Source organism: Silurus aristotelis (genome assembly GCF_946808225.1).
Source record: "Silurus aristotelis genome assembly, chromosome: 11".
Taxonomy (NCBI): domain Eukaryota; kingdom Metazoa; phylum Chordata; class Actinopteri; order Siluriformes; family Siluridae; genus Silurus; species Silurus aristotelis.
Window position 1 is genome coordinate 27,577,218 of NC_139584.1, and position 14,757 is coordinate 27,591,974.

General features: G+C 38.4%; 1 protein-coding gene and 1 long non-coding RNA gene across 2 annotated transcripts in view; one reads left to right on the plus strand and one right to left on the minus strand.

Moving 5' to 3' along the window:
* Window positions 1–1,878: 1,878 nt before the first annotated feature.
* On the minus strand, window positions 1,879–7,250 carry dusp2 (dual specificity phosphatase 2). Its single transcript, XM_083554151.1, has 4 exons — window positions 6,442–7,250; window positions 5,062–5,192; window positions 4,323–4,542; window positions 1,879–3,211 (listed from the first exon to the last, which is right to left on the minus strand). Exons 1-4 carry the CDS (start codon window positions 6,845–6,847, stop codon window positions 2,925–2,927), a joined length of 1,044 nt encoding a protein of 347 aa, XP_083410277.1. The 5' UTR covers window positions 6,848–7,250; the 3' UTR covers window positions 1,879–2,924.
* A 5,192-nt stretch (window positions 7,251–12,442) lies between these two features.
* Window positions 12,443–14,757, plus strand: part of LOC310733168 — a 15,993-nt gene continuing 13,678 nt past the window's right edge. Inside the window, exon 1 of the long non-coding RNA XR_014535640.1 lies at window positions 12,443–13,678. This is a non-coding gene — a long non-coding RNA (uncharacterized lncRNA). The remainder of the gene's footprint in view (window positions 13,679–14,757) is intronic.

Genomic DNA, 14,757 nt, shown 5'->3' on the forward strand with positions numbered 1-14,757 from the left:
TGGTCATATCATGTGTGTGTGTGTGATTAGAAATGAAATTGTTTGTCAGGCTTTGACTTTACATGCTCAAGTAACCAGTGACACCAAGAGGCTGTAATTTAGTAGTGTAGCTCTTTCCCTCATTCTGATCCTGTGGATCCTGTTATAAATAAATATATATATATAAAAAAAAACCCCAATAATAATATGGGTCACATCTGCTCTTTCTGTCCGCACTGACACGCCGTCTGACCCATTTCACCTCCCTGGTTTCCGAATATGGTAAATGTTCCCAGTTCCATTTATTCTGTTGTTGTTTCTCAGAGGGTTATGAGGCCAGGGTGCTACATATTCTAAGATAAATCATAAATAAATTAAAACGTTATTTATTCAAGAAAAAGTGTTTTGCAGCATTGGGTAGTTTTTTTGGCCACAGGACAGTCCTCTTAAAAACCAATACTCAAGTTCACCTAAACATGAACTAAACCTATCAAATAGACTTTAAAAAGCAGTATTCTTTTGTGTGTTGATATAAAAAAATCATTTCCTACTCTGCTGTTCCATGAACACTTTCACCCCTGTGAAATATTTGAAACGTTCCTGAAGATCACAGGAAGAAGAAAAGGAAGCGCTGTTGGTTTTTTTTGCTTTATCTGTAATGTAATTGTTGAGTGAGGAGATGTTTTTGAAAGTACAATAAGAAATGACAATAAAAAAAAAAACCACTATTTTATGCTGATTATTATTAATATTAAATGTCCTCGTGTCATTAGCAAGAATGCTAGTTTAGTGTATATGCTAAAAATTGCAACTCTGTTACTCCTTTAAGAGCAAAATTGCAACTCTGTTACACTTTTAGGAGCAAAATTGCAACTCTGTTACACTTTTAGGAGCAAAATTGCAACTCTGTTACACTTTTAGGAGCAAAATTGCAACTCTGTTACACTTTTAGGAGCAAAATTGCAACTCTGTTACTCCTTTAAGAGCAGAATTGCAACTCTGTTACACTTTTAAAAGCAAAATTGTTACTGGTTAAAATCACGTTTTCTTCAATTGATGTCGGTTAATAATATAGTTTAATTTTGCAGAGAAAGCAACCGAGTGTGAGGTCACATTTCCTCACGCACTTCACGCACTTTTCTTATGAAAGGCTCATCTGATAAGAGAACCGCTCCAGACATGGTCTCATCACTACAATATACTGTTCATTTGTGTTCTTTTGGTTTTTATTTGTTACCTCTTTACTCTGTTATAGTGTGTTTATACACTATAAAGCCAAAAGCTTGTGGACTCCGGAGCATGAGATTAGCTTGTGCTTTTTGAACATCCCATTCCATATCCCTGTTTGCTCTTATAATAAGTTCTCCTCTTCTCTGAAGATGTTCCACTAGATTTTGGAGGGTGCTTGTGGAGATTTGTGCTTGTTCAGAAACAAGGGTGTTAATAAAGTCAGGTACTGATGTAGGTGATGTGAGGAGGCCTGGGGTGCTATCAGCGTTCACATTCATCCAAAAGGTCTTCAGTAGGGTTGAGATCAGAGCACATCTTCATGGAGCTGGATTTGTCCAATCCCATATTACATTTATGGGATTTGGGAAATAACTTTTCCAGAGGGATTTTACAATTATTATATTTACAAATAAGGCTTTTCTAACTAAGCAGTTAAGAGCAGTGGTAGTTTGGTGGAGCTGGGATTTGAACTCATGACCTTCTGGTTAAAAAGTCCAAAGCCTCCTTATCCACAGAGCTTCCACCCCTGGTCAAGTGAAGGGACAATTCTATGCTTTTACAAACTTTGTGGTAACAGTTTGAACCAGATTTGGCTGGAAAAGTCAGGTATTCAAATACTTGAGTCCATAAACTGCACATACAAGTTGATAATAAAAGACAACTCGTGGATTTGTACATTTGAACACAAGTGTTTAATTGAACAACTGGAACCGGCAGTTTTACACGCTACAACGTTAACACGAGCTAAACATCAAATATTTATAAATAAAGTGCAATATTATTGGGAAAAGAAACAGATCCTTCATTAACACATTTGACCGAGTAACATTATAAATTACAGCAGTGCCGTCTCACAGGACTGATATTGTCTTTCTACACTTTAGTTTGAGATCACAGTTGTTTAGGTTACTCTTTGAGTCCGACTTCATCTTCACGTGATGAAGAATGTCTCAGATTGAAGGATGAAGGAGGTGGAAGGTCATGTGACACCTTTTCCTCACAGCGTATCCCTCATGCCTTCGCCTGTAGTCACTATTCGTCAGGAATCTTAATGGGACGGTGGATGCTCGGTGAACTACAGGTCAGCTAGTTGAGCAAATTATAATGGTTTATGAAAGTATTAGAGTTCGGCGGGATCATTATAAAGACTCGCCATCTGGGGGAAAAAATACTGGCGCCAAACTATAAAAGGATAAACAACATTTTTCATTTTGTCACAAGAGGGCGCACGACCTTCAGCTACAAGGGTGTGAAACAATTTTGTTCGAATTTTGTGCAAAGTCCAAATTGTTATTTTGTTTTTTTTCCAAATACCGCCGTACGATTTGACATTTATAACTCCCATCGTACCGCAAGTATCATGAGCGCCTTCAAAACTCCAAATTGCTTCGATTTTTATCTGTAATATTTTCCTCGAATATGTCAATACAAGTTTGTTGATGGTGTATCGTAGTGATATAACATTGTGTCACTCGACCCTGGAAGGACGTCAGACTCACGGTCAGTACGCTTGCAAACGATCGAGGATTCGGTGCATCCTTGTATGCAGCAGTATGATGTGCTGATTTTGAAATGCAATGCTCTCAGACGTTTTTTTCCCACTTTTACAGTATATGATAAATACAGCGAATAAAATAGTGCCGAGTCTAGTGAAGGTAAATCACGTCACAGTGTGAAGATAAAAAGAGTTCAAGGCTTTGGAGCCCCGTAAAAGGTCAGGAGAGGTCCGTGTTGTCTGAGCAGAGGTACTGAAATGTCGTGGTGCTGTTCTTCGAGTCCAGAACCGTGTAAGGACAGAGGACGTCCGTCTCGAACTGCAGCAGCTGGCCCATAAAAGCCAGGTTTGGGGAGATGACTTGTCGTCGACGCTTCACGAACTCGAAGGCCTCGTCCAGGCGTACACGCTGGGCGTGAATCAGATACGCCAGGCAGATGGTGGCGGAGCGAGAGATGCCGGCCTGGCAGTGGACCAGAACCCGACCGCCGCTTTCCTTCACCGAATCTGCAAAATATATTAATAAATAAATAAATAAATCCTGAATATTGTTTTATTTAAAAAATATAATTAAATAATGACTGTGTTTATAAGCTGGTCCATGATATAGAAATAGAAACAATATAGACATTGTTATAGATTTTAATATTTAAGGAAATTATGTGCAATAAATTTCAGTGCAGTAATAATAATAATAATAATAATAATAATAATAATAATAATAATGATTGTTACATGTACAGTAACTTGAAAAGTCAGACTTTTCTGCCATCTATTTCATGCTGCTACATTTAATATATAACTTAAAAATGCTTATTTATTAAATTTTACATATTTATTTATTCTATTTGTAACTTTACTTTTATTTTACTACAAACAACCGCAAGCCAACAATTTCTTTATGGGATCAAGAAACTGTTTTGATTCTGTTTTTATTGCACATCCACAACTACACAACTTTTTTAGCGCAAGTGCTAACTACACCACATACCTTTCTCGAATTATGTAAAAATTTGTGTACGATTATGCGACGATTAATTATGTAAAAATTATGTATGTATGCCTTTCATAAATTATGTAAAAAAAAAAAATCAGTTTCTTTCAATAGCTTTTGTTCTGATTCTCTAAGGGGATACAAAGTTTTGCAGTGCGTTTTATATACACAAGGGTTTTTCGTACACTTTCATCACTCTTACTGGCACAAACCAATCAAAACTGAAATGAAATCAGGAAGGCAGAAACCCTTCGGGGAACTTATTAACTCTCAGATCCTGATGCAGCTATAAAGGTGTGCTTTTTTTGTTCAAGGTTCTAGCCTTGTGTTCGAGCTCCAGATTCTAGAAAAAGGCATTTCTCAGTTCAGTAAGCATGTGATTAAAAACATTTCTTTATTCAGCTATTATTTTGGGTTCGGATTTCAAGTGTACGATGCTTTAAAGCGTTCGTTAACTGGCAGTGTATAATAGTTCGTGGTGTTATGGAAAGTTATGCAAAATAATGACACGGTTAACTAACCACCGCTGCTACTGTGGTATTGGGTGACATTTAATATTGCGCTCTTTAAACGCACACAAAAAAACCAGGACGTGAAAAGTAAAATAAAAAAACTGTAGTGTACCGATGAAGTGAATGGCCTTTGGGAAGAGCACGCGGATGTCCGCTGCCATGCTGTCCTCCACCCTCAGGGTCATGTAGCTGAGCTCGTGCTCGAACAGGTTCGGACAGGACGAGGAGACGTTGATGACGGCCGTGATGCCGCAGCGCTGCAGAAGCTCTCTCTGGGATGAGTGATGTGCACTGCCCAGGAACAGAAAGGGCAGGATTTCTACAGGGCCACCCTACAAAACAACAACAAAAAAATTATTATTAAAAATAGCATATTTGACACCAAGAAAAAGATTCAACAAACATCCAAATAAGACACACACGATACAATTTAGATATGAATATGCAAATCAGATGCCCTACACAGCTGCTGCTTTACATTGACTGCATTTGCATATTGGAATCCGATTGGATGTAATGTCTTATGACGTAATAAGTTTTTTCAACATGAAATTCCAGTACCGTAATTATATTTAATTAAAAACACAATGTTTTAACAGTGACGAGTTTGGCTTCGTTGTGGATTTGTCCAAACAAATCTTTAATTTTATACAATTTAGAAAAAAAAACCTAACCAGGTTTAATTACTATATAAACCTAGAAGTACACAATTAAAAATTTAATCTCAATATTGCCTGATTACTTTTTTTGCACTGTATTTACTCTATATGTCATTTCTAATATAGTCATTTAACATATGTATAACATATATATTATATCTTAAACATACGAATGTTGAAATATTAAATTACCTGGTCGTAAAGAGGTGTCGTTCTGCCAGAGACCCTCGGCTCCGAGTCGCTCAGAGTCGTCTGATTCCCACAAACACCCGGTGCACTGATACACAGCTCGGGGTAGATCGACACAAAGCCATCAAATCCACCTGCAGATGAAGAATAGATATTGGATGAGTTATATGAATAAAAAGGTTCTTCCCCAAATTGTTACCACTAAGAAGCAGACACACAGTTGTATAAAATAACATTAGATGCAGAAGCAATAACCTTTCATTAAACTAGGAGACCCAAACCTGCTCCAAGTCAACTCCATGAAGATCTGCTTTACATGGGTTGGAGTGGAAAATCTCCTGCTATAGAGTTCTGACCTCAACCCTAATGAACGCTGACTGCACCCTCACACAAATCTACATAAGCACACTCCAAAATCTGGTGGAACATCTTCTCAGAAGAGTGGAGGTTATTAGAACGGCAAATAAATGTAGAATGGGACGTTCTAAAAGCACATACCGAATCTTCTATAAAACCTTTTGTCCAAATAGTTTCAATGAACATTTAGATAAACAATAGAAAATAAATACTTTATAATTCCAGATTGACATCAGTGTGGAATATTTCTGAGTAATAATTCTGAGTTCACTCGGCACTAATATCCACAAACCATTTGTTTTTGTTTCTTAAAACCCATTATTTACTTTCCAGAGTTGAGCAACTGCACGTATTTACAGTTCAAACTGAAAGAGAAAGCATCATCTATTTTCCTTTACTTTCAATATTTACAGCATAATAAATCATTTGTTAATTGTGTGGCTTTCTCAAATTATTAAAAATCTTGAATAATAATAATAATAATAATAATAATAATAATAATAATAATAATAACAATAATAACTTGATCCCTGGATAAAGTTTGATACATCATTTGTTATAAATCTGAACACACATTGTGTTTTTTAAATGAGGGTGTATAATTTTTCGCATTGTTTTTATGATTTGAGTTGCTGCTACTTGTTGTTTTAACTCAATTGTGTTTTTATCAAAAAAAATAATAATTATCAAGTTTATTTATCAACATAATAATCAACTTACACGCTATTAAAGCATATTAAAGAATTGTATTACTAATTTAATGTAATTAATGTTTATGTAATGAATGTAATGTGTGTGTACTGCATATGGCGCTTTTCTAAATGTATCAGTGTTGCGTTTATTATTGTTTAGTTGTTTGTTTGTGTTGTTTATTAATATTATTAATCGCTTTTAAAGACATTGGATGGATATAATTAGCTATATGATGTAAATTATTTGCATTGATGTATTATATTTATAGAATTGTATTATACTCAAACGTTAATTAGAGTTTTTTTTTTTATAATATAATAATATTTGCGTTACCTTGCAGGAAGCAGATCCGCGTCGTGCCCGCGCGCACCTCTCTCTGGAGCGCGCTCAGGAGAAGGCCGGCCAGGCTCTCGCGCTCGAGCTCGGCGAGCACGCGGCTTTTCTCGTCGAGCACCACGACGTGGCCGAAGTCGCCGGCGCGCACGCGCGCCACGAGCGCGCGGTCGGCCAGCAGGCAGTCAAGGCGCGCGCCGGACTCCGCGCCCCGGCTGCAGCGGCGCCGCAGCAGCGAGTTCCACGCGGCGTTGTGCGCGCGGCAGATGTGCGCGCGCGAGAAGGCGAGGAACGGACGGCAGTCCAGCAGCAGCACCGGCGAGAGCGCGCCTCCGGCCTCCGGGGTCACGAGCATCTGCACGAGCTCCTGGCTTGAGATTTCCACCGGCTCTCCGATAACCCCCATTATATTATTCTTTATTTATTCTACTATTACACAACTTTTTTTTTTTTTTAAAGAAAAATTAATAATGAATGTCCTTCAATTTTAGTTTTATTTTATCTATAAGAAATCAATAAAAAGTCCCCCAAAAAAGTCCAAAAATAAATAGGTAAGAAAAAGAAATTTTTCCTTTTTAAATACGTCAAATAAATTAAAAAAAATATTAAATTATTACTAAATTATACTTATTATCCTCAAAAACAACAACAAAAAAACACTAATTAAGCATCAGAAAAAGTCACAAAAATCTCATTGTGCGTCTTTTTCGGTTACTGTGTTAAATAAAACCATGTCGTTTGTTTTTCTTTCTTTCTTTATTTCCACTTCTCACACAGCAGCTGTGTTTTCTAACAGAGCAGGCGGAAGTGTCAGGCTGTTATTTGTTCACCCCCCTCGTGGGAACGCCCCTTTTTCCGTTTAAGGAAGCAGCATCACTTGCGGAAACGCCATATATGGGCGTAAGGCTTCGCACCGGCACTCCATATTTGGAAGGTTGGGTGGTCACGTGACCCCCCCAGGTTCCTACAATCGTTCAGGCGGGCTCTCCCGGGTTGCCCCTCGGGTATTTACGTGTGCTTTCTTTCTTTGAATATGTGACGTCTCACACACACACACACACACACACACACACACACACACACACACACACACACACACACACGAAATACACTTGGGAAAAAAAAGAAAGTTCTAAGTAAATCCCTGGATCATATATGAATCACTGGGTTTGAAGGGGTGACACAAACAAGTATAGGTCATGCTTCGTGTGTGTGTGTGTGTGTGTGTGTGTGTGTGTGTGTGTGTGTGTGTGTGTGTGTGTGTGTGTGGGCACAAAGGAGTACGTAGAGACTTTCCATCCAGGTGCAGAAACATGAGGGCTGATAATAGAAGGGCACAATCGAAAAAAAAATAAACCAACACAAAACATAAGAACAGGACAAAGATTTTCATAAAATAAACTGTAAGTCATGAAAAAACACATCCATAATCAAAAGGAGGTTCAGACGATCAGGTGAATGAATGATCCAGTCATTGATGAACTTCAAGGCTGGAAATGACCTACAGAGGTATTTACAATACAATGGTCCCCTCTGTCCTTGCATTGTCCAGACACACACACACACACACACACACACACACACACACACACACACACACACACACACACACACACACACACAAACACAACGCATGTGCTTGAGAACGAACCAAACATCAGTCAAGCTAAACCTCCGTTACAGTGAGGCTTGTAGAGCCAAGCGAAAGAATAAGTGCTTCCTCAGACATTTGGTAAAGGTCTATGGTGTTGGTTGCGTTACAGCCTGTGACTCTTTCAGACATTTAGGGGAAATTCATCCAAAGTCAGGGGAAGTTCAGACTGAAACACCTAGCCAGGAAGAGTTGGCTAATCTGTTCAGTAATCTCAGGTCACAATCGTGCACCAGTGTGGGTTCTCCGGTTGTTTTCTTGCTCAGTGTAACCGGTGGCTCGCGACACCAGTTATAAAATACACATGTTTTAACAGAATACTTTCTGTACCTGTTACATCAGCAAAACTTTACAAAATATCCTGAGAAGGAACAAAAACACCAAACTCTACATCATCATCAGGTCGCCATTACTAGGTCAAATTCTCAAATCTGATTGGTCGGAAGGTGTTGATTAATTCTATATCTTTTTCTACAAAAACACATTCTAATACACAATATAAAAAAAAAGATGTGTTGCTCTTTACCAAGGAACATACAGTATTACTCATAGACCTCATAAATCCTCTGTACAGAGACGTTTAACATTTATAGAAGGAGTTTCCAGTGTCGGTGTAACAGAGTTTTCCACAAAAGAAAACAAAATAAAAATAACAAAAAAATTTATTAATGAATTAATTTGTTTGTTTGTTTATTTGCTTATATTTTTATAAAAAAAAAATGGGTAAAAACAGAGACTGGTAAAGAGATGATTGTTCGTAGCTGCTGTAATGTAAGTGACAGATTGTTTGCAAACTTTCCATTAAATGTACAAAACTTATTATATTTAAATTCTTAAATAAGGTAAAGGTTTTGGTGTGAAAACAATGAACCACACAACAACATCCAGTCATCTTTCAGAACAACTTGCCAAAATTATTTTACTTATTTCAAGCATTTTTTGTGGGGAAAAATAAAGCAAAGTATTCAGTCAATAGAAAAGGAATTTCGTCTAGACATAATCCTTGTTGCGATTTATAATTAAGATACTATGACTTATTGTGATCTGATTATGATGGTAAAGTATATATCATTCATACAAGTAGATAAATCAAGGCAGAGGTAAAGATATAGAGCTCTCTCTCTCTCTCTCTCTCTCTCTCTCTCTCTCTCTCTCTCTCTCTCTCTCGCTCTCTCTCTCTCTTTCTCTCTCACTGCTTCACATCACTTCTTCAGCTTTGCACATTCAGAGTTTTCAGTTTAGTTCTTCAGTTCACTTTCTCACATTTTCTTATTTGTCATATCTGTCAGGTTGAACTTCCCTTTTTCTACTCATCAACTGTAAAATTGACACGTTTAGGTTGAAAGATGAGAGGAAATGTGAGCTGGGGGTCAGAGGAGGTGTAGGAAAGGAAATGAGTGTAGAGGTTTGAGGAACACTTTGTGAAACGGTGAAAGACTGCCAGGTCAGTGATACTAATAAACACCCCAGATTACACTAAAACACAAGCATCTCTGGCATCACAATCAACGATGACCTCATGACTTATAGAACCATCAGGGTTGCCTCATGCTCACGTTACACAAAGGATTAGCAGAGTAGTGCTTCAATATCCGGTCCAGTTGGGCCTACTCAAAGGGAAAAAAAACTGAAATGGAGTTTTGTAACCATCATAGTCATGATGTGAATCCACTGTCCAAGTGCAAGTATCCTAGATATACACAAAGGTTTTATTACTCATTATTGGGAAATAATTATTCAACTACAAATGACCTGCCAGTAAAATACAAGTGAAGTAAACTAATGTGACATATCACCCCAAACTTTTCAACTCACTGATATTAGGTGACATTTCCGAGAAGGCCCGCCCCTTTCCGCCCTTTCCGCCTATCCTACATGCTCTCACAGCTTATTGCCTTCTTTGCTTTCCTGTCCCTGTAAATGGACAAATTTTTGAAATAGACAAAATATTTTTGAATGATTTCTATATAATAAAATGTACAAAATTATATATAGAAATAAGTTTACATTTTTTTGTCCATTTCAAATGATTTCTATATAATAAAATTTTAAAGAATTCTCACATTTTTTTGTTTTTATTTCGAAAAGAGAATTTTTTTTGTAAAAACATTTGCATAAAAAGATTAAATAGGGTTAAACCTAAAGCTTTTGAAACATTTGAAAAAAATGTTGTTGTTAAAAATTAGAAAGTAAATCAATTTAATTTGATCGAAAAGCACTGAAAAATGTCAAAATGTCACTTGTGGACATTAAACATGTAAAAAAAATATCCCGGTACTATTTGAAGTACGGCCGTACAGTATCGATTACTGTAAAACTACTTCCTCACCATTTACCACTTTGGCACTGAGTCACAAAAAAATTCACCATTTACAACTGCCACTGCCAAAAAGCATTTTGCATGGAAGGGTTGTTGGAGAATCTAAAATGAACCCCTGATGTTCATTCATTCATTTTCTCCCGCTTATCCGTAATTCGGGTCACGGGGGCAGCAGTCTAAGCAGGCCCCCGCCTTCGACTGCTGCCCAATCCTCACAGCACTGTCCCTTACGGTCCCTCCTGCAGGTGGTGAGCCCACGGGAAGGCGGCCCCACGTCACGGACCTTGATAATTCCCTCGTAAGGGACCCCCGGAGCATAGAGGGTTAAGGGCCTTGCTCAAGGGCCCAAGAGTGGCAGCCTGGCGTTACCGGGGCTTGAACCCCAGACCTTCCGATCGGCAACCCAGCGCCCAACCGCTGGAGCCACCACTCCCCCCAACCCCTGATGTTAAGTTCATTTATTACTTAAAAGCTCCTTGTTCCACAACTCCAACTGACTGTATAAGACTGTAGAAAGGACATTACTTATAATCACACACTCTCATGATATTTCTTACTTTCTAGTATTTGTATTGTGGTTTTAATGATTCATAATCACACTCTTGGTGTCACCCAAATGAGGAAGGGTTCTGCTTAAAGTCTGGTTCCTCAAGATTTCTTCTTCATTCCATCTAAGGGAGTTTTTCCTTGCCACAGTCACCACAGGTTTGCTCATTGGGGATAAATACACATAATTCACTGATTTACATTTTTTCTTACATTCTATAAAGCTGCATTGAGACAATGTCTATTGTGGAAAGCGCTATAGAATTATACTTGAAACAACTGGGTGTAATAAAGTTATTGTTACTGTTACATTTAAAGGAGCTTCCATGCAAGGCTTTAAACATGTCTATCTCAAATGTGCTCACATGAGCTGTAAAGACCCACCGAGGTCATTCTAAGGCAGCCAAATGTAGAGCACACAGTGATAATTATCCCACAGTGCAGGGAAGCAAAACCCCATCAGTCATCTGCTATAACACAAACTAACTCGTCATTGCAAAGCCTCAACGATTCGATCACGATCCTATAAATAACATCCGCTTTGGGGACAAAAAAAATTTTTGCTTTTCAAGGAAAAGGAGGAGGAGGAGGAAAAGGAGGAGTAGGAGGAGGAAGAGGATCCTCCCACGGAGTGTGCTTTTCCACTGGTCCCAGCTGTGAGATACAGCTGAGCTCAGCGTCTCTCACAGACACACACACTTTCATTGAGTCCTTCACCATGTGATTTCCCCTTAAACTCCAAACTTGCTGAAAAACTCAGGCGTTACACACTCACCTACTCAATTGTGATGACAAAAGCTTGAGATGACGTAAAGACTGGGAAGTATACAAATGAACCACACGCAGCAGGCGTTCATACAGCAAAGCCTGATTCATAGAAACACACATAGATTAGCATTTTTGGCACTGATATCATGCCATTATATTTGCTGTTAGCAAATGTTCTGAAGTGAGTTACGATTTAATTTTGGCAACAACAGCGTCAGCAATGACAGGGACAGAAAAATGATTCATAAGTGAAAGTATATCAACGATGTGCCCAAAATCGTACTGGTTTAAAAGTGAAAGTCTGAAAAAAGGGATTTAAGGACGAAGTAAAACACAAATGCTGGATTTAACTCCTGTGGAAAACCTTTCTTACTTTTATTACATATTCGAAACTTTCGGAACTGTTTCTTTTTTATTACTAAAATGGACATTTTAGCTTTGCTAATTAATTTGCTAATCCAGAATAAAGGCATGCACTATCAATATCAACCAACAAGGTAAATAATTTTTACTTCAATTTTAATAAAGTATTTCTATAGTACCAGGAGCACTTATGCAGCCCCAGACCATGATGCTACCACCACCATGCTTGACTGCAGGCAAGCCACCATTTTCTTGGCACTCCTAACAAGGGCGTCGCCACACATGCTGTACACCATTTAATCCAAACAAGTTTATCTTGTCACAGGACGTGGTCCTGTTTGTCTTCAGCAAACCGTTTTCGGGCTTTTTGTGAGCCAGTTTTAGAAGAGGCTTACTTCTGGGATGACGGCCATGCAAACCGACTTGTTCCTGGATGCGACGTCTGGTCTGAGCACTGACAAGCGAACCTTCTGCTTCTGCCACTTTTAAAGCAATGCTGCAGCACTCATGCGTCCGTTTTTTATAAAGCCAGATTCTGCACCTGACACAGCACGAGGACTCAATTTCTTTGATGGACCCTTGCGAGGACTGTCTCGAGTGGCCCCTGGTACCCTGGCCACTGTACCGTAACTCAGTTTTAGGGTGTTACAGATCTTATAGCCTCGGCATCTTTGTGGAGATTCTAATTCTCAAATCCTCAGAGAGTTCTTTGCCATGAGGTGCCTTGTTGAACATCCAGTGTTCAGTACGAGAGAATTGTACATCAAATTTCAACTGCTCTCATATAAGATAAACAAAGTAGTTTAAACAGAAAAAACATAATGAATCGGACATGTGGCTTTGCACGGTTACAGCTGTTATCACTTAGGGTGCACTCACTTTTGTTGGCAGCTATTTAGACAACAATGGCTGTATGTTAAGTCCTTTTTAAATCTGTACTGCTGAACAAGCTGCACATTAACTACTCTAAACTATATCCAAGTTTCATTTCTATAGTCTTGTCCCTGTGGAAGATATACTACAATTGTTGCTGAAATGTGAGGGGTGTACTTACTTTTGTCAGATAATGTACATGGTTTGTGTACTTTGTCCACCACTGCTGTTTTTAAATCTTGAGAAATCATCCCTGTTGTGCTCATTACTGTTTCAAAAACACTGATTCTTTCTCCACATTAAGTTCTTCTTTAAATATACTGATCTGACTTCAAAGCTGAAAGATGTCAAAAATTGTGAAACACACAACTTTTTCATTACGTCCGACAAAATCCCAGTCCTGATGCAGTCGCCTGAACTAAGCCAAATAATCTATACAGATCTGGTTACATCCATATTGGTGACCATATTGGTTTCATATTGGTAACTCATCTGCGGTGGATTTTTTTCATGTCACTTTTCATGTCACGACCAGTCGTCCGTGCTGCTGACCACAGCAACCACAGCAGCACCTGCTCTAAAATCGAGGTCCACAAGTTCTAGCTGAGGATCCTTATATGACAGTCATATGCTGACACATACATGATCATATAAGTTTCTTAATTCTTTAATTGAGATCAGGAATGTAAAACAGAACATCATTATCTGAACAGAAGGTGAGCTTTAAAACCACAACCAACACACACACACACACACACCACACATCCTGTAGAGCTTAAACTGAAAAATGACTGTAACCATTTATGACTGGATTGTGTGTGTGTGGGTGGGTGTGTGTGTGTGTGTGTGTGGGCTGCTGGAGTGAATGCGTGATCGGATGAAGCAGGTGTGTCTGTTTTGAGGAGACATATACGTTTGCGTAAGCATTTGCGTCGGTGAGCAGCTTCGAATGAGTGTGGTGTGTGTCTGTGTGTTTTGGATGTAATGTCACGGTGTAGAGATGTGGGCCGTTCGTGTGATTTGTGTGACAGGAAGTGTATCGCTTCATGACTTCCTGTTGAGCCTGGCAGTGGAAAGTTAACACACTCACACACACACACACACACACATACATAAAGTGTTGAAGGCCTACAGCATAACTGTGCCCTCACATCCTATGAAGTAGATAACACAGGAACACTTGAAATAGTCTGAGGAACTTTCCAACAGGTGACATCAGATGGTGTGTACACGCTGTAATGTGTTTGTGAAGTATTTTTGTTGGAATTAATCTGGGTTGTAATGAAGGCAAACTAAAACTACACTTTGAAACTATTTTTAAACCATTAAACTAAAATGAAACTATAATTTTAGGGTAGAAAACCTTATTAGGGAAATCCTTCATGTACATTAAATAAACAAATGTATTTGGACACCTGACTTTGTGCAGATATAAATGGTTTTTACTCAAACACAATTGTTTAGAATGTCATTGGATCTGCTTGTAGGAAATGTTCTATTGATATTTTTAGTGGCTTGCTATCGAGGTCTCACCTCAAACCTACTGAACAATTTTGGTATGAATTGGAACCCGGACTGCACCCCAGAGCCTCCTCACCTTACCGACATCAGTACCTGAATTTAATTATGCCTTTTTGTGAAATCTCTACCAGCACAATCCAAAATCTAGTGGAATATCTTTCCATAAGACTGGAGGTTAACATAGCAGCAAATGGGAAATTTGTCTATATAGTATAATATAAAGTATATATAGTATTATATAAAGTATATATAGTATAATATAGAGTATATATAG